Here is a 27,097-nt window from a genome sequence, read left to right on the forward strand (position 1 = left end):
ATTGCTCCATCTGTATATTTAATTGCTTGCCCCTAAAACTGGTAAATACGCAATGCCACTTACTACATGGTTTTCTAGAACACAAAAGTAATATACAGGCTCTCCACTAAATTATCAGTCCACTGAAGTTCACCTGTATACATTTACACAAATACACGATATGTAATTTCAAGTCAGCCATCTTCATTGTCATTAGAGGCTCTGTGTACATGGCTGTGGACGTAAGTACTACACATCTACTGATGATTGACAACAATTGAATGAATCTCCATGAACCACTGTGGTGGTGGTCCTTTTATACTGTTGGTGCGATTTCATACCAGACAGCAAACAGAACAACTGTAGTTAAAACGAAATAAGTGCCTGCAGCAGTGCTCAGATGGTACCCTTTATGACTGCAAGAGCTTACTTATCATTGTATAGTTGAAGGCCAACAACTTTCCCAATTTTTCTATGAGCTATACTTTACTCTATGTATGTTCCATAAAAATATCAACTAGATAACTCTTAAATTCCAACTTCTAGAATTTTTCTAATGGAATAAAGGTACATTGCAACCTCTGAACTGTCTCCATACTATAAATAGTTTTATGTTGTGGACACCCATAGCTGAAATAATCCATTTTGCTGAAATAAACTGCTTTCAGCTGTATATGAATCTTTACAGGAACACGGCCGATTTCATAATTTCACATCACATCTTCAGATGTACATCTGCAAGATGGGGAATATACCATCGACATTATGATAAAAAACAGATACCTATCCTAATAATCTATGCTCTGCGACTACCTGTACAAAATACTCACACAGCAGTAAAACATTTAAGCCCCAATATGGGAAGGAAGGGGACTCAATCTTATCAGAGTAAAATACTGTTACCCACAACAAGCAGGGCATTACCCAATTGATAGACTGACACGCTAAAGTGTGTCTACCTACAATGAAAAGAGCAAAATAAGAAAATGAGAAAAGGTAAAAGCCCCAGCTAGCAATATTAAAAGCCCACAGTCAAGAAAACTCACTTCATACCAGGAAGCTGCACACAGCAAACCTCCAGCTGCCTTGCCATGCAGGGCCACACTGCTAGTCAGTGTGCTCATGTGTGTTACGGTGGGGAGTATCACCACCATACTCAGAGTGGGGAAAATTATAAACATTTTCACACATATCCAAATATCATGGGAATAATTGAGGCCCCTGTACACAGCACAACCATACAAACTATAAAATACTTCAGCATAAACATTGTTAAAACCAAATAGACTAAGCGCAAGAGCATATAACAAAAAGCCCAGGATCAATAACCGAGCTGTCAAACAACTATGACATTATGTCCCTGAAATGCAATCAAAGTTTGACAGTTTATTGTACTGTCTTAATTCCACTTTATTGTTAAGGGTGTGTTGGGGATATAGCTGTAGACTCTGCACAGTGTCAAACTCTTGCAGAATGTTTAATGCCTGACCTTTTACTTCTCTTTGTAGGACTATTAAATTATTAGCTACACCTGTTATTAAGTGGCCAGAATCGTGTAAGTGACCACTTAAAGTAGGTTTCGAATTCTTCAGACTCTTGTGTTCTCGAAATCTAATATCCCACATACCTGGCAGGACAATTGTCACAACTGATGCAAAATATGCCAGTAGTGTTGTACTTGTGACAGACTAGCTTCTCTCTATTTACAAGTCTTTGGCCACGATTTTGTGGGATAAAGAGTACTAGCTTTATCTTTTTTGTCCTGAACTTTTTGTCTAATTTCTGTGAAATTGTGGCAAAGTATGGTATCCTATGGTAACCCGTGAACTCATCTTCCCCTTCGTCCAATCTCCGTAGTGTGATTTCATTACCACTATGTCTGGTCTGTTTGGTTGTAACGATTTTTATGCTGAAGTGTTTTATAGTTTATATTGTTGTGCTGTGTAACAGCATATGTGAAAATGTTTGTAACTTTCCCCACATTGTGGATGGTAGCGCTAGTGTCCTCCATGACACACATAAACACATCGACTAGTAGTGTGGCTCTCCATGGCAAGTTGCCTGGCGGGTTGTTATCCGCCAATTCCTGGTATGAAGGAGTTTTCTTAATCATGGGCTTTCAATGTTGCTAGCTGGGTCTTTTACTTTTTGTTATTTTGCTCATTTCAATGTAGGTAAATATCCTTTTAACTGTCAGTTTTCCAACTGGTTAATTTGAACTATGATACCCTGCTTGTTGCCATATTATTTCAAGAAGGTTGAGTCACCCTCCTTCCTGTATCAGGGCTTAAATGGTTCATTGGTATGTAAGTATTTCGTATTGGTTGTCATACAGTTTAGATTATTAGGATAAGAATCCATTTTTTTGTCATAATGTCAGTGTATCTTGTAGATGTACGTCTGAGATGTGATTTAACATCTTGAAACAAATCGTGTTCCACAAAAATTCATATACAGCTGAAAGCAGTTTATTTCAGAAACATGTCTGTACACTGCCATTTTTATCTCTGTTAAGTTACATAATTATCTTGCAATTTGGTACAGTTTCATTATTACTTTTAATTAACATGGTGGTGTACTTGTTTCATTGTAACTTGCTTTTAAAGGCTAGTTGATGTGCCATGATATTACAAATTTTAGTGCAAAAATAATGGTTTATTTAACAACCTGAAAAATAGAGAGGCAACTTCTTAAAAACTTCTGGAATACATTTTTTTATAAAACAGAATCCAAATCCAAAATTACAACTTTCTATCTTTAATATTTCACACTTGTGAAATTTCGTGAAAAATAGTTTTTTTGTGGAAACTACTGCTTTGCACATCCAAATTCAGGGTGCACAAACATACTTTCAGAATTATTTCTTGGTGTAGACGGCAGAGTATGGCTCAGACCATGTGTTACAGTTGGAATCTGCTCACAGTTGGAATCTGCAAAGTGTGCCAATGTTGCAGAAGGCTGGACCCTGCTTGCAACGCATTGCCACACCCAGCCTAGCCGTAAGCAAGGAGTGCAAATGGTGCAGTATGACAGCATCCAATGCATCATTCTGCAAGCCATGCAGTACGGAGTAATGACATGTAACATTCAAGCTCAGCTACTCCACAGTATCCTATCACTGATGGAAAGTGTGAAGGTAGGAAATACTGAGAATAATTGAGACAGCACAGCGGGTACAAGGTACTGACACCTCCGATTAATGAGGGCAAATAACTGCATCACCTACTGCAATGATGTTATGTTGAGCTTAAATACCCTCATTTCAGAAACCTGCGTCTGTCTCTTGTCATCCTGTCTCATATTTAACTCTGACAGAACGACAGTCCCTCTAGTTACAGGTAACTTGGTTGGTGAATCATGATGTGCTGCCTGCTGCATATGCGAAGACTTTGCCCTCAAAGCCCGCAGGCAGCTGATTGTGGTGGGACTTAGCTGCTGCAGCTTCCACTGTTATTCAGTCACATCAGTGACTGATAGAAGTTGTGGATGAGCTTGTTCTTTGTTTGGTGAAGAGCCATCTGAAGTGACTGCAAGTCCCCATATTTAACCTGTTGGGAGATGCACCTGAAGACCACCACCCTGGCTGTATGTCATACTGCTTCCCTATCTGTACACTGCATTGCTAATTGGGGTCCTGGGCTTCTGTGTTCTCGACACCTGCTGTCTGTGATATGCTGTTGGTACAGGCTTAAGTGTGCATCCACCTTCAGGAGCACTGGGGCATGCTGCATTCACTGTTGGCGAGCCACTGCAGGCCTGCTCTTGCAGACTTTTGATCTGGCTACCTGCATGATATCGCTGTTAGGTCTGACCTGCACCAATGCCTGCAGCCTCCAGAGTACTGCATTTACATTCCTCAGTGTGCACTTGTGTGTAACTCAGTATGCCTTTCACTGTGCCGGAGAAGACAATCCATGTTGTAAAATCACAAACAATAAATCTGTTTCCAGACAATGCTGTTTAACTGGTGCCTTTGAGCATATGACAACCATCCTTATCAACTCTCTTAGCTCTACATCCTGTACTCGAAGTGCCACTACCTCACCTGCTCAGCCTCCATGCCCACTAAAATCTTGAACATGAGGAGTTATGACTACAACTGGTGATCCTGATGGCGACACCTCTGTGACTGATGCCCATTTCTGATGGCACTATCATCACCACAACTTCTTCACTCATCTTGCAGGTGACTCTACACAAAATGCAGGGTGGTGAGTAAAAGCATTTTATTTATTTATTTTTACCTTGTAACTGGCCCGTTTCATTGTACAGGGTGAGCCTAAAGTCTTTGTGCAATTATCAGTATTTATTTTACAAAATCTAAAAATTTGTGGTTTGTGACAAATGAAAGGATAAATCATAAAATTTTTTTGCTTGCCTTAGTTGCAGGTAGGGGCTGGGTAGGGAGTGCTACAATTGCCCTTGTTGTAAAATGGCATCACATGAGGAGAAGGTGTTTGTGGTATCATGAGATAAAATCTCCAATTACTGTGCAGCAAAATTTTAGAAGACAGTATACAAGAGAAGCATCTGATAGCAGTGTTATTGCATGGTAGACGAAATTTAAACGAAGTGGCAGTGTGTTGGATCTTCTGTGCACAGGGCAGTCTTTGGTCAGTGAACGGAGTGTCGGAGCTGTGCAACAGGCATTCTTATGAAGCCCTTACAGATCTCGTCTTTGTACATCACATGAACTAGGGATTCCTAGGAACATGGTGCAAAGAATTCTACACAGCAGATAGCACCTGCATATATATGAGGTACAGATACAACACACATTACAACCAGATAGTGGAACTTGTCGAACAGCTTCTGCAACTGAAATATTGGCACAAATTGACACCAGAAATGAGTATCTTCAGCAATTTTGCTTTGCAGTTGAGGCTGCTTTCCACATACCAGGTTAAGTTACCAGACACAATGTGAGGCTATGGAGTTGAGAAAGTCCACATGTTGCCTTAGATCACATTAGTGATGCCTCTAAAAATGAATGTGTGGTGCAATTTAATGTGCAACAGGGTCATTGGCCCTTTCTTACTTGTTGGAAAACCAGTAACAGCTAACATCTATCTGGAAATGCTACAACAGTTAGTAGAACTGCAACCAAAAGACTTGCAGCTTGATGTGATTTCTCAACAAAATGTTGCATGCATGGCAATTGCATGTTCGAAATTTTCCTAATAAAACAGGTAGATCAAGCCTGATGATCCCACTGCCTGGACTGCAAATCATGAGACATAACATCTTTAGATTTCTTTGTGGGGCTATGTAAAGGACAAGGTTTACAATCTGCATGCATTAAGAAGAAAGATAACAGATGCTGTTGCAGGTGTCACATAAGGAATGTTGTCAAACACATTGAGCAACAAATATCACACATATTGAAGTTTATTGAGCTTGTAATACAAACTTGGTGATTTATACTTTCATTTGTCATAAACTACAAATTTGTAAGTTGAATAGTTTTTGTGAAATAAATATTGATAATTGTACAAAAACTTTTGCCCCCCCTCCCCCCCCCCCCCCCCCCCCATAAAATTCATTGGCCATGATGGATCATAGAGACGTTCATTTTAATCTGAGGGTAACTTGTACAGCACTGTGAACCTCCTGACTTGTCTGGTTGTGTATTGTGTACTCTTAGTGTGAAGCTGGTGTTCACTTCCTTTCGTATTGTATATTCCGTTATTGTTTGGGCAGTAGTAGAATACGGAAGATGCTGGTAGAAAACACATCGCTAATATGGGTGATTCTTTTGCCACTATGACAGAGCAGGATGTTGGGTTAGAAGCAGCGCTTGAACAGAAAACTGGCAAAGTAGAAAATTACAAGGATCAGGCAGAGGTACAGCATGCTGAGAAGCAACAAGTTCTAGGGCCAGTTTCGGAAGTTAAGATTGTACCATGTGTATACTCTCCTTCTATCTATCTTGCAACAGCAAATTTCATAACACATTTTTCTGGCAGGGAAACAATGGGCATAACTGTGTTTCTCATAACATTTTAATTACAGTCAGGCTGGGTGGTTGATCTAACGAAATGTGCATTTGTACAGCCAATTTGCGGTTCATTGGAGAGGCTAAAGCATATATTGCTTACCACGAGACCCTCCAGGATGCACACTCATTCAGGCATCTGAGGGGTTTTCCTAATGAAACATCTCCTGGCAGGTAGATGAAGCATGATGGTCCCACTGTCATAAACAGAACATTACTCACTTCTTTGGTGAGAAATTGAATATATTAGCTCAAAAGTGTAACAAGGCCATCAAATCATTATCAGATAGGATTTGATAGATCAATGTCCAAACCTATGAGCTAACACAGAATGGGGACGGGAATATTATGCTGCATTGTAGAGCTGAGATATTTATGCATGATATTCTTGCTGAAGTATCCTATAGGGTTAAGAAAAATGGAGACTCCTGATTCTTCAGTGATAAAATGTCACAGGTGTAGTTGTGAGGGCCATCTACAACTTTTTCATCAGCTGGAGTGTGAAGAGTGTGGACACCCAGGTCACAAAGCACATAACTGCAGGAGTAAGAAATGGAAAAATAGGTATTGACAACAGTGTTCATTAAACTCAAGTGGGAATTTATCCCCATCAGTGAGCATTTCCAGTAAAGTACTCTACTGCGTAATTAGATGCAGAGATGGAATGCTGCTTGTGGAGTTTAATTAGTTGCAAGGAACATATGTTGTTAATAACTATAGGAGCACGTCTATCGCTCGTTGTGCTAGTTATCTTGGGTAGAAAGAGACTAGGGTCGCAAAATTATCAGTTACATGGAGTTGGTGATAATGATATAAGTTCAATAGGGACAAAACTGCTCAAGTTTAGCATTTTAGCCAAGACTTTTTCTAAGCATATGGAGGTGTTGCCACAAGTTGGTGTAGGGTATTCTGCAATTCTCAGGTTTGATTTCCTTGTTAAACATAATGCTAAAATCTATCTTTTGCTGTATACAGTTGAGCTTGGAGGGAATTTGTTTTCACTGGGTGATACTGCGCAAGCAAGGCAGTGTCCCAAGTCGCACCAATCATGAAAGTGTTGCCAGCTGCAGGATGTACATCTATGTTAAAAATTGATTCCATGATAACATATCTTCAGGTACATGGAAATTTGTCTGGGTCTCTGTAGGCACAAACTTACTGCAGGAAATGCGTGTGGTTGTGCCACTTGGAAGTAATGAGCATTTGGATACATTGCATTGTTTTGTACTCAGAAGCATATTATGCATAAGTAACATGGAGATGAATGTATGGTTCCAGTTAGTCTGGATAATTTTGGTATCCACAATGTGAGTTTGCAAAATGATCACATTGGATATTTCGTATGAAGAGGATATAGGCAGGTCATGTACTAACCACAGACATGAGCATTCTATCGGTGATTCTACATCACAATACAAAGTGGGTCATCTGCAGGACAGTGACTGGCGAGCTGTGGAAGCACTACTGTTACACTTTAAAAAATAGTTTAACATCCAGGGTCTGTTACCAATGACTGCTATTATCCAACAATACGTACTAACAGAAAATAATTCTCTGATTTATAAGTATGTCCATAATGGGTCAGACATTGTGTATAGTAAACACATTTTCAATTGTGTTTCTTTTTATTAAGGGGTATAATTCAGTTTAACCAGTCTGCGATATCATCTTTCTTGCTGTTCATTGTGGATGGTTTTTCTTCTAGTATGTTGTAATAACTTTCATTGTCAAACACAGTAATGGAATTACTCAGGAAGTTGGATATGAATTTTTGTTCCAGCTACCCCATACAAAGAAGTCTGGAATTCAATCAAACAGGCGTTTGAAGTGATTAGTAAAGGCTCAGTTAATTACCTTGAAAACTTTACAGCATTCATCTTCTCATGGTAATATCCAGTTTTACTCCCTGACTTCAATATTTAAAGTGCATTTTCTCTTGTAGGGGAAACCATTTACTTATTTTCAATAGACAAATAAATTTCTTGCATTCTGTGCAACTATATATTCACATGACACACGTTCAGTATGTGCCAAAACTATGGTGAGATATTGTTTTTTTGAAAGATATACTTTTATCCCTTTCATTGACCCATCTGATCACTTGTATCTAGTGCAAGAAGTGTGAATATATGTTTCAGCAACATGTACAACAGATCTGCCTTCTCTGTGGTGATTTTTAATGTTATTTAGGAATTCAGTACGTCTACTTCATTTATCAAAATATCCAAGTAGGATCTTCCCTTATCTGATCACCTTCACCTGGCACGTTGTACGGTATGTATTATGTGAGCATTTCAACATAAATGTAAGATCGGGTCTGTCATACCTGTAACCTAACTCATGGAGTAAGGATCATAATGAAGAAATGCTTTCTTTAAATGAAGTGTTATCTCTGGTAAAGAGAAGTAGTGACTTGAGTGTCTGGCAGTGTTCATTTGTCACATTTAAATTATTTATTTGCCTTGTGACTGCCGGTTCTTCAAAATTATCTACTTATACCCTTATTTTTCTCCTTTTCCCACATTTTTCCTTGAGTAGAGAATCTTAGTATTTGCATCTACATTTTCTTCCTCCTTCTTTATTCTTTCTATTGGATATTTGTAAATGGTAGTGACTGCTGCTACCCCCTCTAGCACACTTGTTAATGGCAATTTTACTCCCTCATTTCCCTCTTCCAACATAAATTTTTTGATGATGCTCATAGTCTCCCGTGCCTAACTATGAAGCACCTTCACAGCACCTATGATACATTGTGATACTGTGATGGCATGCTGTCTAGAAGAGAGATAGGAGTGAGACAGGGTTGACAATTTGTGCCTCGTCAGACAAAGTACACAGCTCAGTAGACACCACGCAATTGAAGCGGTCACTTCTTCAGACAAAGGGAATGCACTCATCCAATAGTTCAGATTAAAATGCATTTCTATGCAAAGTCCATGTCATTTTGCATAACCTCTAATAGTTGGTAGGGATTTGAAATGGAATTATCACTTAGGCTAAGTCATAGCTAAGAAAGGTGGCATATTTTGGTTCATTGGCAGGATAACAGAAAAGAAAAATGCAATCAGTTGACAAAGGAGATGTCTTACAGAACATGCATGTGACTCATCCTAGAATATTGTTTTAATTTTTTGGCCCCATACCAGATAAGACTAACAAGGTATGTTGAGCATAAATCAAGAAAAGTAGCACAAATGGTCACAGGTTTGTTTTACACTTGGGGAGTACCACAGAAATCTTTAAATAAGGAATCCATTGATATACTTCAACCCCTTATGTGTCATTATCTTAATCCTGAAGACAAGAATTGGCTAATTACAGTGCATGCAGAAGTGTTTAAATAGTGGCGGCTTGTAGCTACCATCAGCAAGTACGTTAATAACTGGTGTAACTGCCAGAATGTTGAATGCAAGCATGCATTGTGTTGTACTGGTGCTAGACGTCAGTTTGAGGGATGGAGTTCCATTAGGTCACTCAATATAGAGATTATTAATGCTGGTTGTGGATGACACTGGAGGTGTCATCTGATGATGCCCCATATGTGCTCTAATGGAGACAGATCTGGTGATTTAGCAGGCCAAGACGACATGTTGACACTCTGTAGAGCATGTTATATCACAGCAGTGGTGTGTGATTGAGCATTATCCTGTTGGGAAACACATCTTGGAATTCTGTTAATGAAGGGTAACACAACAGGTCGAATCGTAAGATTGACAAAAAAATTTGTAGTCAAGGTGCATTAGATAACCAAGAGACTGTGCCTGCTGTCAAATGAAACCACACCCGAGACCATAACTCCAGATGTAACACAGATAGATTGGCCTCCTCCTAACACATAGCCATTACTGGTACTGAGGCAGAACCAGCTTTCATCAGAAAACACAATAGACCCCCACTCCACCCTCCAATGAGCTCCTGCTGGACACGGTTGCAGACGGCGGTGGTTGGGGTCAGTGGAATACACGCTACAGCGCATCTAGCTCAAAGCTGTCCTTTAAATAACCTATCGATAACAGTTCATTGTGTCACTGCAGTGTCAACTGCTGCTCAAATTGCTGCTGCAAATGCAGTATGATGCAGTAGAATTATACGCCAAACATGATGGTCTTCTCTCTTGGTAGTGCCACATGGCCATCCAGAGCCCAGCCTTCTTGTGACCTTACATTCTCGTGACCACCACTGTCAGAACTCACGTAAAGTGGCTACATTTCTGCCAAGTTTTTCTGCAGTATTGCAGAAAGAACATCCAGCTTCTCATAGCCCTATTACACGACCTTGTTCAAACTCAGTGTGGTATTGATAATGGCATCTTTCTCACCTTAAATGCATTCCTCACTACATCAACTCACCACATCAAATCTGAAAGGTAGCTAATGCTCACAACCGATACATCATGTATTTAAAGCAAACCTGATTTGCATCCTCATATGGCGCTACTAGCACCACTTCTATGCGACTGGTGCAAATTTTGAATAGACATTATATTTAAGATGTTGCAACATGCTTACAAACTTTCATTTCATCTCCTTCTTGGTACTGCAACTTTTTTTATTTCCTATCAATGTACTTTTAGATCAGTTTCAGGATTTTTCTGAACCAATTATGGGATATGATTCAGTAGTCAGTACTCCCTCTTGTATAGGATTTTCATTCTTAAAACAAGGGAAGCATTTATTGCTGAACAATTTAGCAGCTACTAGGTGTTTAGTAGAAGAATCTGTGTCCATTGTATCAACACATATACAGTCACACACTTCCAAAGCTGTTACCATGAGTGTGTTTGAAAGATTCTGACAGTACTCTGAGTTTATTAATTCCAAAATAGCAGTTTTGAATATTGTTGTATATTCATTAACTTTAAATACCCTGATTGTTTGAGATTAGTTGTAAATTTTTTGAAAATGAGGTATAATCTTACGAGAAAGCTATAACCAAAACTTGAAATTATCATCATTGAGGTATTTTAAAATTCCTGTTGCTTCCTCTGAGGTTTGATCTGCATTTTATGTTCACTGAATGCCACTAATGCTGTTTTTAAAGGTTGCACATTTTTATGGACTCCATAATAGAACTGAAAAAAAGAAAAAAAGAATCAAACAGAATAGCTGAAAGTAGAATACTAGTCTAATTCCACAATTTAAATCATTTAAGAAAATGGTAAATGATAAGCACAGCACACATGGTGTGGAGAAAAAAAACATCTGCCTTCCATCAGCATGCTAGCATTGGCACTGCAGAAATGACAGTGCTCCCTTGCAGCCTCCCACAAGGCTCCCTATGTGTGTGTGTGCACAACACCCAAACACTATGTAGCTGAACTGTAAAATGCACAGTTCTGTACAAAGTATTTTTCTTTTTCATAAAATAGGCATGCCTATTGACATTAAGCTTAGGAATTATACAGGGTGCAACAGTTATGATTACAGATATGCACATGCATGAGTGTGTTGGTTGCTGTTTGTCTGCATCAAAGTCTCTTCCCACAAACACGTCACAAACTAAATAATCTGATGTTTTCTGCATGGGCATAACTGCACCATTAAGTGGACTACAGCTGTCAGTATAGACTAAACTGTTTTGCATAAACATTTCCACACTTCAGCGCATGACTTGCTGCCGAGGAGAAAATAAGCATTAATGGCTTGCACTTCCCACATGTACTTGGTGGTACTAAACAACCCAAAAATATACTACTTCCATTATCTATAATTATTAGTCTGCTAATGAAGTAAATACTGGTATAGTGTTGTTCAGTACACTGTCCTCAGTGACCAATTGAAATATCTGCTCTTATGCCCACTACACTCTGTGTATTGTACAAGTTTAAAGAAAGACTCAAAGTAGGAAGGACTCATTGTATTAAATGTTACTGATAATATCAAGTGAAAATAGGGGAGGGGGCGGGGGGTGCTGTTAACTGTCGCTGCATTTAGTAATGGTTCAATCTGTAGACCATATGTGAATGGAATGGGAAGAAGCCCTAATAACTTGTACGATGGAATGTACTCTGTGTCATGCACTTCAGAGGCGGTTACAAAGTATAGATGTAGCTGTAAATCTCTTTACTAACATACTTGCTGAATGAAAAATGCTGAATGGTTTCCACACTCTGCAGTCTGCACCTGGTATGTAATAAATATCATGATAATAAAAAGAAGGTGTGTTCCAGATTTATAACTCATTAAATACATGCAGTTAATAATGGTTGGCCTTGAGGTAGGACCCATCAGCGACTTCATTCATCTGCATTTGTTGCTTCCATTTGTGTGCATTTCCATTAATCTGTGCTAGGGCTCCACAATTTTTGGCTTTTGGCAGAGAGAAAGAACATATCTGTAATAAACTGCTTGCCCGCAGCCACTGATATGATTGATTTTAACGAAACTTACCACAGCATAAGGTCACAGTTAGAGGTTGAGAGACATTTATGTATAATAATGGCAGACAAATAGTTCTTCAGCCAACGGCCTTGCCACAGTGATACCACTGGTTCCCGTCATCTGAAGTTAAGCACTGTCGGGCTGGACTAGCACTTGGATGGGTGACCATCCCATCTGCCAAGCACTGTTGGCAAGCAGGGTGCACTCAGCCATTGTGAGGCAAACTGAGGAGCTACTTGATTGAGTAGTAGCTGTTCCGGTCTCGTAAATTGAAATACGACTGGGAGAGCAGTGTGCTGACCGCATGCCCCTCCATATCTGCAGCCAGTGACGCCTGTGGGCTGAGGATGATACAGCGGCCGGTGGGTACTGTTGGGCCTTCATGGTCTGTTCAGATGGAATTTAATTTAGTTTAGTTTAAATAGTTCTTCAGCAGTGCAAGCAGTATTTTTCTTCTTTCATCACAATAATTCTTCTAATCCCTTCCTGTTGTATGCTGGGCTATTCACATTACAATCCTTCGCACCTCACCTCAACCCACCCTCCATTCCACCCTCTCCTTCCTGTCCCCTACCGTTACTCCACTCAAACATTTCCCAATTCCTCATATACTATTGGAAAGTGTGTGTGTTCTCCCCATTTTGTGTGACTAATTTTCTGATCATTTCATTTTTAGGTGGTAACATGGATAATGCAAGACTTTATTTTTATTTTATTCCGATCATACTTTTATAGTTTGGGTCATAACAAGAAATTAGTATTTTACACAAAGCCAGTGTGGAAAAAACTATCACAAAAGGCTGTGAAGCATCTCATTGATTCAGAGCAGCTTGAACCCATTTCTCCGAACCAGGCACAAATAATTAAAACCTCAGGAAAGAATGCACCATCAACAGCAAGAGCTGATTTTAGACCAAAATGCAGCTCTCTGAGGCCAATATTTCCTCTCAGGTAAGCGCCATTAAAACCTGTGATTGTTGTTGTTGTTGTGGTCTTCAGTCCTGAGACTGCCTTGATGCAGCTCTCCATGCTACTCTATCCTGTGCAAGCTTCTTCATGTCCCAGTACCTACTGTAGCCTACATCCTTCTGAATCTGCTTAGTGTATTCATCTCTTGGTCTCCCTCTACGATTTTTACCCTCCACGTTGCCCTCCAATACTAAATTGGTGATCCCTCGATGTCTCAGAACATGTCCTACCAACCGATCCCTTCTTCTAGTCAAGTTGTGCCACAAGCTCCTCTTCTCCCCAATTCTATTCAATACCTCCTCATTAGTTATGTGATCTACCCATCTAATCTTCAGCATTCTTCTGTAGCACCACATTTCGAAAGCTTCTATTCTCTTCTTGTCTAAACTATTTATCGTCCATGTTTCACTTCCATACAAGGCTACACTCCATACAAATACTTTCAGAAACGGCTTCCTGACACTTAAATCAATACTCGATGTTAACAACTTTTTCTTCTTCAGAAACGCTTTCTTTGCCATTGCCATTCTACATTTTATATCCTCTCTACTTCGACCATCATCAGTTATTTTCTCCCCAGATAGCAAAAACTCCTTTACTACTTTAAGTGTCTCATTTCCTAATCTAATTCCCTCAGCATCACCCGACTTAATTCGACTACATTCCATTATCCTCGTTTTGCTTTTGTTGATGTTCATCTTATACCCTCCTTTCAAGACACTGTCCATTCCGTTCAGCTGCTCTTCCAAGTCCTTTGCTGTCTCTGACAGAATTACAATGTCATCGGCGAACCTCAAAGTTTTTATTTCTTCTCCATAGATTTTAATACCTACTCCAAACTTTTCTTTTGTTTCCTTTATTGCTTGCTCAATATACAGATTGAATAACATCGGGGAGAGGCTACAACCCTGTCTCACTCCCTTTCCAACCACTACTGCTTCCCTTTCATGCCCCTCGACTCTTATAACTGCCGTCTGCTTTCTGTAAAAATTGTAAGTAGCCTTTCGCTCCCTGTATTTTACCCCTGCCACCTTCAGAATTTGAAAGAGAGTATTCCAATCAACATTGTCAAAAGCTTTCTCTAAGTCTACAAATGCTAGAAATATAGGTTTGCCTTTCGTTAATCTTTCTTCTAAGATAAGTCGTACTTGCCTCACGTGTTCCGATATTTCTACAGAATCCAAACTGATCTTCCCCGAGGTCGGCTTCTATCAGTTTTTCCAATCGTCTGTAAAGAATTCGCGTTAGTATTTTGCAGCTGTGAATTATTAAACTGATAGTTCGGTAATTTTCACATCTGTCAACTCCTGCTTTCTTTGGGATTGGAATTATTATATTCTTCTTGAAGTCTGAGGGTATTTCGCCTGTCTCATACATCTTGCTCACCAGATGGTAGGGTTTTGTCAGGACCGGCTCTCCCAAGGCTGTCAGTAATTCTAATGGAATGTTGCCTTGTTTCGACTCAGGTCTTTCAGTGCTCTGTCAAACTCTTCACGCAGTATCATATCTCCCATTTCATCTTCATCTACATCCTCTTCCATTTCCATAATATTGTCCTCAAGTACATCACCATTGTATAGACCCTGTATATACTCCTTCCAGCTTTCTGCTTTCCCTTCTTTGCTTACAACTGGGTTTCCATCAAAGCTCTTGATATTCATGCAAGTGGTTCTCCTTTCTCCAAAGGTCTCTTTAATTTTCCCGTAGGCAGTATCCATCTTACCCCTCGTGAGATAAGCCTCTACATTGTTACATTTGTCTTCTAGCCATCCCTGCTTAGCCATTTTGCACTTCCTGTCGATATCATTTTTGAGACGTTTGTATTCCTTTTTGCCTGCTTCATTTACTGTATTTTTATATTTTCTCCTTTCATCAATTAAATTCAATATTTCTTCTGTTACCCAAGGGTTTCTCTTAGCCCTCGTCTTTTTACCTATTTGATCCGCTGCTGCCTTCACTATTTCATCCCTCAAAGCTACCCATCCTTCTTCTACTGTATTTCTTTCCCCCATTCCTGTCAGTTTTTCCCTTATGCTCTCCCTGAAACTCTGTACAACCACTGGTTTAGTCAGTTTATCCAGGTTCCATCTCCTTAAATGCCCACCTTTTTGCAGTTTCTTCAGTTTTAATCTACAGTTCATAACCAATAGATTGTGGTCAGAGTCCACATCTGCCCTGGAAATGTCTTACAATTTAAAACCTGGTTCCTAAATCTCTTGTCTTACCATTATATAATGTATCTGATACCTTTTAGTATCTCCAGGGTTCTTCCATGTATACAACCTTCTTTCATGATTCTTGAACCAAGTGTTAGCTATGATTAAGTTATGCTCTGTGCAAAATTCTACCAGACAGCTTCCTCTTTCATTTCGTACCCCCAATCTATATTCACCTACTATGTTTCCTTCTCTCCCTTTTCCTACTCTTGAGTTCCAGTCACCCATGACTATAAATTTTCGTCTCCCTTCACTACCTGAATAATTTCTTTTATCTCCTGATACATTTCATCAACTTCTTCGTCATCTGCAGAGCTAGTTGGCATATAAACTTGTACTACTGTAGTAGACGTGGGCTTCGTGTCTATCTTGGCCACAATAATGCTGTTTGTAGTAGCTTACCCGTACTCCTATTTTTTTATTCATTATTAAACCTACTCCTGCATTACCCCTATTTGATTTTGTATTTATAACCCTGTATTCACCTGACCAAAAGTCTTGTTGCTCCTGCCACCGAACTTCACTAATTCCCCCTATACCTGTGATTAGTAGTTGATAATTGCATTTATCAAGGAAAATATTTTAAATCATGTAATTTTTTTCACCCTTATATTCTTGTGTGTCTCATTGTTTCACTCATAGTGAGCATCACAGCCCTCTTGCACATATTTTGATTCAGTGCTATGTATCCATTATATTATGGCTAAGTGTGTAAATCTGCTGTTTCACATTGTTGTATGACATGCTTGGAACATTGTGTTCATGAGTATGCTTACGGATATGCCACAGGCAGTCGAGTCTTAAGTTTTTTCTCTCTAGCCTTTTTAAATCCAAAATCAACAACATAACTCCTTTCCATAACAGAAAGTGTGCCCCCATCTCATCCAACAACTAAGTAACATATGGGCAAATCATTCACTGTATTCTCATTAACATTGACTAATCTTCCATCTTGATGTGATGTCAGTGATAGACATAGTCTGGCATCAAAGGGAGATTTGCCTGTAAAAAGCTGATTAGAAACGTGGCACTGTGGTTTAGTTTTATTGCCTACCCCTCGTATGTCCTGCATCTGCAACTTACGGAAACAATTAGGAAAGAATGAGTCGGGTTGTGATTCATAATCAAAACTGCCTGCATTCTTCTGACATTACAGAAAATGTCATGTGGCTCTCCTGTTTCTTTTATCCATTACAGAACTTTCCTGTTGAGTGGGATTTTGTGTTAGTTATCACTAAATGCTGTTTCTCTATTTTCTGTCATGATTAATAACGGTCTAATGACAGGTGCTAAGGAAAGTTGTTCATTGATGAAACACTGAATTCAGTGGTCAGATGGAATTGGATTCAAAGGCACTAAGAGATGTACTTAATTACATGCATTTTCCTAAAATCAAAATTGTCCTCTACATCCACTTTCTAAGTTGGGTTGTGATTTGTTCCTATGACCTCACTTTTAGCATCATGTGACACTGAAAGGAAAAGAAAAGAAAAGAGAGGATATGAAATACAGTACCAAATCAGATTATTTACTTCTATAAATTGCTGCTGTTTCAGATCATGAGATCATATATTTTTCCAGTTTCCACAATTCGTTCATAGTAATGTACATAATGACATTAAAAATGTTTTCTGTCTAGGTTTGACAATGGTCAGCTTGAAACTTTAAAGGAATCACGTCTTCTCCTGCAACAGTTATCAGATCAGTTTCATGAACTGAGCTTATTCCGTGGTGCAGACTTCAATCATAGCTGGAGCTTGTTGCATCATTATTGGAATTTGCAAGGGCGCAAGAAAATGTATTTTGTGAAAGCAGATATTTCAGATGCATTTGGTTCAATTCTCCACAAAAAAATGTTCTCTGTGCTAAGAAAATTACGAGATATCTACATTCCTAAGGGTAAGTTGACAATTTATGACATCAAAAAAACTTTAGATGGGCAATCTGAAATGATGGATTTGTTCACACTTCATTCTGCTTTGAGAAACATAATGATAAGTCATGTACTGTATTTCTGCTATGAAAATTTAGTAGAAAGACTTACATGGTTTAAATATAATTCCCTTCTCAAAACAAACATGAGAACAAAAGAGGTCCTATCAAAATTCTCTAGAGCACTCCTGATGACACCCTTGTCTCTGAACACCTGCTGTCCAGGAGTGATTAGTGGGTTCCATTACTTAAGAGCCACTCACATATGGAGGAACCTATTCCTCAAGCTTGGACCTTCATTAACAGTTTGCAGAGGACACTGTGTCAAACATCTGTGTGGTGTTGTGTGTCAATGATTTTTTAAACATGAAATTTAAAACTTCACCTTACCATTTGCTGTCTTCTATTTCTACACCAGACTGGTCGATAACTGATGGAATAGAAGCCTTTGATCTGTTTAGTGATTTTACATAGGACCAGAATATTCTTGGGCCTCAGCAAGATCTTTCGCTAATGTATGACTGTGGAAGTTGTTGTATGCTCCATTCATCAGTCTTTTAATAGCCATACAAATTTCTGCTAACTTTTCCTGGTGACATTTCCATGTTCTTTTTTTATCTGAGAGGACAACAATTTCTGCTACCTCAACATTTTTCTAATTTTGTTCTTAAACATTGGTGGGTCTTCTTTACCATAATTTGCTTACTCAACAGATACTTTTCCACAGAGTGAGCAACAATTAGTCTAAACTTTGCCCAGAATTCCTCTATGTTCATCACATTGAAACTAAATGACATCTATTCATTGTCTAAGTAGCAAGATAACACCTACTTATATGCTCTTTCCTCCATAAACAGTACTAACCTTCTTCATTAATTTAATAACTTAAGTTATCATTGTGGCTACAATAACATCATTATCACTAATCTCTGTCTCTTTCCTGACACTGTCAATAAAGTCAGGCCTATTTCTAGCTATAAGGTCTTAAAAATTTGTATTGCACGTGGGTTGTCTAACTAACTACACAATACAGTTTTTGGCTTCTGTTATTTGCCTTTCTGGCATTGCATTTTCTAAATATGCAGTGTATACAACCATTGGGGAAAAGTTTGTAGGTGATGTCTACATATTTTTACACAGCTGCTATTATTCAGATAATAGTAAAAATGCACAGTTAACATTGACAACGTATAACTACTGTAAACACTACACCAGATTCCATGTAGCTCCACAAAGAAAAATGATTTATCAAGAAGTTGCTGAAGGCACTTCTCTCCTGATACTCAATCTTGCCTTGTAGCTCATCCAGCTTCTGTCCTGCATCTGTTAGATCAGTTTACCTATAGTTCACTCATATTTTTCCTCTTCATATTTAGTATGCTTCAGTCTGTTTCCATGCTCAAGTTTGGCACCCTGTCACCACTAGGGGCATTTTTTTATTATTATTATTATATGCTCGGACTGTATCACCATTTGAGGCATATGTCCATGACATTTACCTAAAAATTTTAAATTCTTTTCCTCAGTGCACAATATCTGTTGATCTTCTTTCATAAAAGATGACAGTAATGTTCTCATTCACTGCAACAACAAAATTACACAGTGATGTCCACAGACTTTTATTCAAAGTTATTAGCTCCTGCATGCAATCCTTCAGAATTTCTCAGGCTGGTTGCGTCATCTTAGCCTCATCTGCAATGTGCCATACATCTGTAATGATCCATTTGTGTGTGTATTATACGGTCGCTATGGATTATAAACTTTACCGTCTTGCATGTGGAAGCAGTTAGAGAAGTACCATGGCCCATGTTATCTTGACTTCAGGCTCCTTTCCCTCTGTTCTGATGCCAATGCCTGTACCACCCTGAAAAGTTACTTAAAAGACCAGTTGCTGCTGAATGATTTTAGACTCTTCTTCTTTGCAATATGTTGATTCAGTTCCCATTACAATAAGTACATTGCATTTTTACAGTTGCTTACAACCCCAAGTTATATAACATTAGCCTTTTACAATGTCTTTCATATATCAGGGGTGTCAACTAATGACTTGACTTTTCTTCCTAGAGACATCAACAGCAAAGTCTCCAAATCCTGCGGGTTCCATGGGGCAAAGGTATGTCCTTTTCAGGATGTAAGTCGCAAGGAATAACTGCTCACCGCAGCAAGTGCCACAGTGCTCCATATTATTACCATCCACTGCCCCATTTCACAGATATACTGCATTCACCCCAGCAGACAGTATATGTACAATGGAAACAAAAATTCTGCACTTAGAAGGTGGGTCACAAACATCTACTCAGCTGAAAAGAAAATTCCTTTTAAAAATCAAGGCTGTCATTCATCAGATTGAAAGAGGTATAAATAACACATCACTGTAAGCCAAAGTGATCTGTTACACCTCTCATTCTCTCATGGTCATACGTGAACAAAATTATATACACTCACTTACATATTCTGAGGCTCTGATCTACCGTTCTTCCCTGTAGCTGCTCACTACTTAGCTTCGCATAGTGCTGTTTCACGCCAACAGTTAGCAGAAGCTCCTTTACAGGATTAATATACATAACTAAATACTTTGTTCTGTCCACTTCTGCTGGCATAGGTAATATTCTATACAGGTTATACACATTGGCCCCTACTAGTGCAATATTAAGCACATAACTTAAGAAGTTCACAACAATGAAAACAGCCAGTTCAATAATTCAGATCAATTGGTAACCACTGTCTGCCTTAAAGTCAGTTCTAGATATTTCACGGTCTGAACTGAACTGATCAGGTGCAGCTCCAGAATAGCTTTCTGAGCAATGACGATTTCCAATATTAACATAATGTACTCCTGCTCTAACTCGTTCAAAATGCCCATCAGCTGTATTAACTGTTCGTTAACAGTGATCAGCTGTTTGTTTCATTCCCTGTGTGATAATCTCTTCATGTTTTGCTATGCAGCTTTTTGATTTGAGACTAGCCAAGGTTACTTTTAATAAAGTCACCTGCTCCTTCAAAAGATTAAGTAGCTGTTTCTGTTCTCCTTCTAAGACATTTATCTCACTGACCCCATACAAAAAATTTAAGATCCCGCACTTTGTTATACGAGATTCATGTTGTGCATTTGTCCAGTTGGACCTTGTGCTTTTTCAGTTTTTCCTGTGTGCCAGTGTAACACAAGTGCTGCTGCCCTCATATGTAATTAAGACCAACCTGTCTTTGTAATGTCCAGTTGCTTGCCTCAAGAGAACCTCAGTGTGTTCAAATTTCTCTTTCAGTTACATCATATTAAAAGAACTCACAGTTAAGGTATAAGTTCTTGCTTATCCCATGTTATTGTATTGCAGTCCAGGTGATGACTGGAATTTTGTTACCTCAGTGTATGGTTTTTGTCTTGTGTGCTCAACTCTAATGAGCAGAGGAATAATGCCATAGATGCAGTGTAATGCCAGTATCTGAAATTAGAAAAATTCCTTCAATCTGTTGGCATGGACCTTGATATACTTATTACTTTACAGACAAATTACTGTGTTAGGTCTCTATGTTCTTACTACTTTGTATGGATCTTGCTATTGTGTATCTGACTTCCATGATCTGCCTAGTCATACACTCTCATCAAATCCCCCACATGGTATTCTTTATTCCTTATTTTACATTTTGTATTCTGTTCTCTTGCATATCAATGCATCTCTTGCATGTATTCTTTTAGATATGCCACATAATTATCAAAATTACACCTGAGTCCAGTCAGATATTTCTATAGCGTCCGTGGAATTTTACATGCTCTTTTGAAGAACAATCCATGTGTCATATATACTTTCAGATTGTGCAGTGGGATATTATACGCAAAAAACCGCAAATGGAACCCAACTGTTTCAATCTGTTTGCATAGTGCTGTAACACCCCTGTTAATGTTCGATGCAACCCCTCTAACACTCCGCTTGACTGATGGTGGTAGCTGATAATCTGAATTTCCTCAGTATGCAACAGTTTGCATACTCTTTTGACAGTTTCGCTAATGAAATGTCAATAATACCAGCAGTATTCTATACAGCAATACAATTTTCTCAATGAGCAACTGTCCTACCATGTCTGCATCTTGCAGTTCAGTAAGCTCAGCTACCATAAAATTGGTCAGTGCATCCTGAAATGTAAGGACCAGTCCGTCTTCCTCAGTGGTCCTGCTAATGAATGTCACGCTTTTTGAAAATGTGTTCAGGAGTTTTCATAATCTCTAAAGGCATCTTTATGTGCTCCCTTGTGAATTTATTCTTTCAAGAGCTCTCAAATTTCTGGATATATTCTTCTATATCTTTCTTCATGCCATTCCATGCTCGGTACTTCTTTATTCATTCATAGGTTCTTCCTATGCACTGGTGTCCTCCAATGAGAGAATTCTGATACTGTTTTAATATTGCATCTTTTTCGTTATTATTTATTTCTTCCGCCAATCTCAACTCAGCTGTCTCACATTTTTGAATATACTTCTCTATATCTGTGACATAGCTTTCATATTTTCGAATACAATCTTCTGTTAGTCTTGGTTCAGCTATCTCCTGTTCTGTGCCCATAGCAATCACACTTGCTGCCTGCTCACATGTATCAATAGCCCTGCTGTCTCTGCCTGCCATTGGGTCCCTGATCAGCATTACAGCTTCCTCTGTTGCTGCATCCTATCTAGGCTACTGTCACCTACTAATCGCCCGCCAGTTGCCCTGATCTTTCTCACTTGTGAAAGTGCATCAGCTACTGATTTCACTTGGCAATCTTATATGAGGGGCGTTCAATAAGCAAGGCAACACTTTTTTTTTTTTTTTTTTGTTTATCACACTGGTTTCATTCAGGATTCCAAGACAACATATTATTTTCCACTCCTTTGGCTGCAAAACCCTACTTTTCAATATAATCTCTGTTCAGTGCTGTGGCCTTATGCACTTTGCTGAGAGGGCCTGTATGCCCAAATAGTATCACTCTGCTGGATGATGTTGGGGCAAACATCTTGTTGCATGAATAACCTTCCCATCATCCACGTACTGCTTCCTGTGGAGTGACTCCTTCATTGGGTCAAACAAATGGAAGTCAGAAAGTGCAAGATCTGGGCTGTGGGGTGGATGAGGAAGAACAGTCCAGTGAAGTTTTACTGTGTTCATCTTGGGTGCCCCGACTTGTGTGAGGCCAGGTGATCAGCAAGGTGTTTGATTGTGATCCGTTGGTCACCTCCAATGAGTATGTCCGCTCATTCCAACATTGCAGGAGCCTTGCATCCATCCAGCATGTGGGAGACTGGATAGGTTTATGTGACCTTGTTGTGATAATGAAAGGCCTCACCCAAGGACTCATCATGCTTTTGTTCACTGCCAGGTCTCCGCAGACATTCTGCAAGTATCTATGAATATCTGCAATGCGCTGGTTTCCACCAAAAGAAACTCAGATGTCTCTCTGCATGAAATGCACCTCCATTAGGGATACCAGTCTGAAGGTCATTGATTGTGCCGCTATTTATCAAACCTTCATGAAACTATAGGGTCTGAAGTGGGAATAATCCACGATGTCTCACAATGAATTCTGAATTTTTACAGCTGAAATTGGCTGAGAAAAAAATATTGCATTACTTATTGAATGCCCTTCATACATGTTCTGATAGTCATATACCCTCAGCTTTAACATAAACATCATCAATCTGAATGATGAATTTGCTATACTACCTACTCACATTAGGGTTTTATGATCAGTAAATATCAAGAACTTCCTGCTAAATATATAACGTTCTAAGTATTTTACTGCCCAACCCAACAAATGACTAACATCTCTCTCTCAATCATATTGTACCCTCTTTCATCCTATTCAATATCCTCAAGGCATATGCGACAGGTAAGTTGCTTCCAATCTTTCCTTCCTTCAAAACTGGTCCAATGCCATCTGTGTACCATATGTGGTGATTGAGGAGTCCTTTTCAAAATAAGGCTATTGCAATATAAGTGGGCTGATCAGCTTCTCTTTTAAATGCTGAGAACAGTTTTTCTGCTCAACACTCCATGAGTAAGGTACATCCTTTTTTAATAATTCATTTAGTGGCTTTGCGATTTTGCTGAAGTTGTTTCTAAACCAATTATAGTATCCTACAAGGCCTAGATATGCCTATAGTTGCTTTGTTGTTTTAGGCTGTGGGTACTCCTTTATCTTTTGACCTTCTGTGGGTCTGGCATCAAACACTCACTCAATAGACCTTGGCCCAAATAGCATACTTAATTTTGCAAAATTACGCATTTGTCCACCTGTAGCTTTAAATTTTGGAGTCTATCTTTCAAATACTTCTGTCAGCCACGTATTGTATTCTTTTAAGAAGAAGCCAAGTATCACCATGTCATCCAGGTAGATGAAAAATGTGTCACCTTGTAATCCTGTCAAAATGAAGGTCTTCTGAAATTTACTTGAAGCTGTTTTAAGACCCATGTGCATTTGTTTGTAATTTTAATTCCCATACTGCATGCTGAAAGCCAGCTTTTCTCAATAACAGCCCTTCGCTAAGTCTGGGGTCAACCATAATGAATTTCAGCTATCATTGACAATGGGTATATTGAATGTAGAGATATCACATTCAGTTGCCCATAGACCATGACAGTTTGCCACTTTTCCTTTGTTCTGGCATCTGTCATCTGCAAACCATAATTAATGGAAAGTTGCAACTACTTTTGCTTGGTACTATGATGTCAGCCTCTTAACATCTTTTTAATTTCTTGCTGGAGCTCCTCTTCTTATGCTTCTGGTCGTGAGCATATCACCATTCCTTCTGTTTGCAGTAGCAGTATAGTTTCATGCCTGATACTATCTGTATATGATAACTTGTCCCCTGAAAAATGGAACACATCACTGTATATGGTGCATAGCTCTTTAACTGCTGCCTTCTCTTCTGAGTTCAGATGACTCACTCAGACACTCTCTTTTAGTATTATTCTTCTTGCTTTTCATTGTGGCTTGATTTTACATGTGTTATTCATTCTAAATAATTCCTGCAACAATATCTACTCCGAGACTACCTCTGCTAACACACATCTTAGGCAGTCTCCCAATTTGCCTTTTTTCATTTTGCTTGGCTCCAACAACTCAAGTGGTCTGAATCTCTTGTATGTCAACAGTTCGCTTACTGTCCCTACTTGCTCTTGCCTTTCTGCATGTTTCTTGCTTCACACTCATGCCTTTCTCAAAACAGCTTTTCTTTTCTTTCGATTTATTGGGTGGAGCTCACCCTGTGACTCAGTCTTCATTTCTCTACATATCTTTTGCTCTGCATCTGAGCTTCTTCTGAAAGAGCCTTCTCTTTCCTGTACATGCGCAACTGTGTTAGCAAGTCACTACCTTCTAATACCTAACCGGACTGTAAGGAGCTCACACTGTTTCTCTGTCTTTACTTTGATCTGTTCTCTGCAGATCCATAGACTTCTGGTGGTGTAACTGATTACAAATTAATTTTCTTTGAAGAAGTCCCAGTTCATCAGACGGAAGATCCACAGCCTCCCTGATTACATGGAAGCAATGCTTCACTTGCTTTCTGCTTCCTGCTTGTAATCTAAGGGTTACAGTTCCCTCCATCCTTCTAACCATATTAGCAAGTTCCCAAAACCTAATATTTGACAAGTTGTGACATGGTCATGAAAAAGTTTTCAGCAATCCAGAAAAATGTTTGCGTTATTACAATCCCTATTTTGGATCACAATGTTTATTTGTAATCAGGTAATTAATTTTGTCAGGCCTGAGAAGAAATGTGTTGCATTATACATATCACGCCATTACATGTGATGGTGCAGTCAAAATCAGTAGTCATTTTGGCTTTGTCAGTTTTATTTGTTGTACAAAGCTGAAATGGATAATAATTTTGACTGCACCAACACATTTAATGGTGTGATATGTATAATGCAACCTGTTTCCACTCAGGTCTGAAGATAGTCATTATGACTGAAATTAATTATCTGATCACAAATAAACATGGTGGTACAAGACTGGAAGTATAATAAACCTAATATTTTTGTCTGAACTATACATTCTGCCATTTCTCAAGATACTTCAAAATAGTCTTATCTACACCCCACTATCCACGAGAAATCTCAGGTAATCATTAAAACCTTCTTGGCACTCCAGTACTATAAATTCATTTATGTTTTCACAGTCGACTATTAATATTTTTCTGGGCAAGGTGTAAGGCCACTGCTTTCTTATGTCCTTCCTTTCTTATGCTGCTGCGCAGTTGCTGGTATGGCTGCATTTCAAACATGTCACAGCTTTCATCTAGGTACAAGGGCCTCTGCGACTTTGCCACTTACTCTGTGAGCACCTCGCTACCCACAACCCACAACCTGTCCATTTCCCTGCCATTTCCTGATACAACCAGCCCTATCTTCCTTATTCTTTTATTCATGCAGCACTCTTGTGCCATCTGACCTGCCTTACCACACATATGAAGCACTTTATGGCCTTCTTTTCATTTCACAGCACCGCAAAATTGGCCGAAAAAATAGATACTTGAAAAAAATGTGAAGTTTAGCTTTTTATATTTCTGGAAATAATTGCAGGATAAATCTGAATCTTTGCATGTAATAACTTACCAATACAGTGTTACAGAATATAAAGTTTCATTGTCCTGCTGCTTTCCAGTAGTTTACAAACTGAGGGCAGAGTTGATGATTTTTGTAAAACAACGAAAAACGGCTATTTTGGCAAATTTTTACAAAAAAAGTTTTCCACGAACATTCTTGAAACGTTTTCATTAAAAAAGCCATGCTAGATGAAAACTAGATTTCATTTTCAGTGAGCACAAAAGGCCCTCAAAAACAATGACGAAGTGGAGGAGCATTGAAAATATGCTCATTTTCACTGGTACTCAAATTAAATGTAATATCTTTTATTGTGTCCTACAATTGTTTAGTACTTTCCAAGGAAGGTAATATAAAAAGTGCTGATGCCTAGGAAGGGAGATGGAGTCATAACAACTTGGAAAACTTTAAAGAAAGGGGTGTCTTTTATCCCGACTCCTCATGATATATTTCAGCCTGTTTCTCTGCTATGATAATCAAGGAATCAAACTGATTATTAACTTCAAGGCTAGGGAAGATCTGGACAGGTTAAGGAGGGAGAAGGGCAAAGAGAGGTGGGAAGTGGCAACAGGTTGCAGAAGGAACAGGCCTAGAACTAAGTCTGACAGTTTTGTGGTGAATGTCAAAAATAAGTTTGACCTGTTGCTTCAGTTAGAAACTGATGAGCCTCAAGCAGAGGTAGGTGTAGACAGGACACAACAAACTTTCAATAGGAAATTGAAAAATAATGTAGGAAAGTCATCGAAAAGGAAGAAAGTTTTGTTGTTAGGCAGTTCTCATGCCAGAGGTGTAGGCCAACTTCTGCAGGAGGAATTAGGACCAGAATACCAGGTCACAAATTTTTTCAAACCAAGTGCTAGTCTGGATCAGGTGACAGAGGATTTAGGTTCACTCTGTAAAGGATTTACCAGGGAAGACACCGTGGTTATTGTGGGAGGGCCAGGGAACAGCATCGACAGAGATCCTGGGTACAGTATAGAGTGTGACCTGGTAAAGATTGCGTCGGCATCGAGACACACCAATGTTGAATTTGTATCTGTCCTGAGACACCAT

General features: G+C 39.0%; 1 protein-coding gene across 1 annotated transcript in view; it reads left to right on the forward strand.

The window, feature by feature from the left end:
* LOC126235270 (telomerase reverse transcriptase-like) overlaps positions 1-27,097 on the forward strand; it is a 186,903-nt gene that overhangs the window by 5,597 nt on the left and 154,209 nt on the right. The window contains exons 2-3 of the mRNA XM_049943999.1: positions 13,031-13,305; positions 17,179-17,438. Coding sequence (XP_049799956.1) covers positions 13,031-13,305; positions 17,179-17,438 — 535 coding nt within the window. The remainder of the gene's footprint in view (positions 1-13,030; positions 13,306-17,178; positions 17,439-27,097) is intronic.

This window comes from Schistocerca nitens, chromosome 2 (genome assembly GCF_023898315.1).
Source record: "Schistocerca nitens isolate TAMUIC-IGC-003100 chromosome 2, iqSchNite1.1, whole genome shotgun sequence".
NCBI lineage: Eukaryota > Metazoa > Arthropoda > Insecta > Orthoptera > Acrididae > Schistocerca > Schistocerca nitens.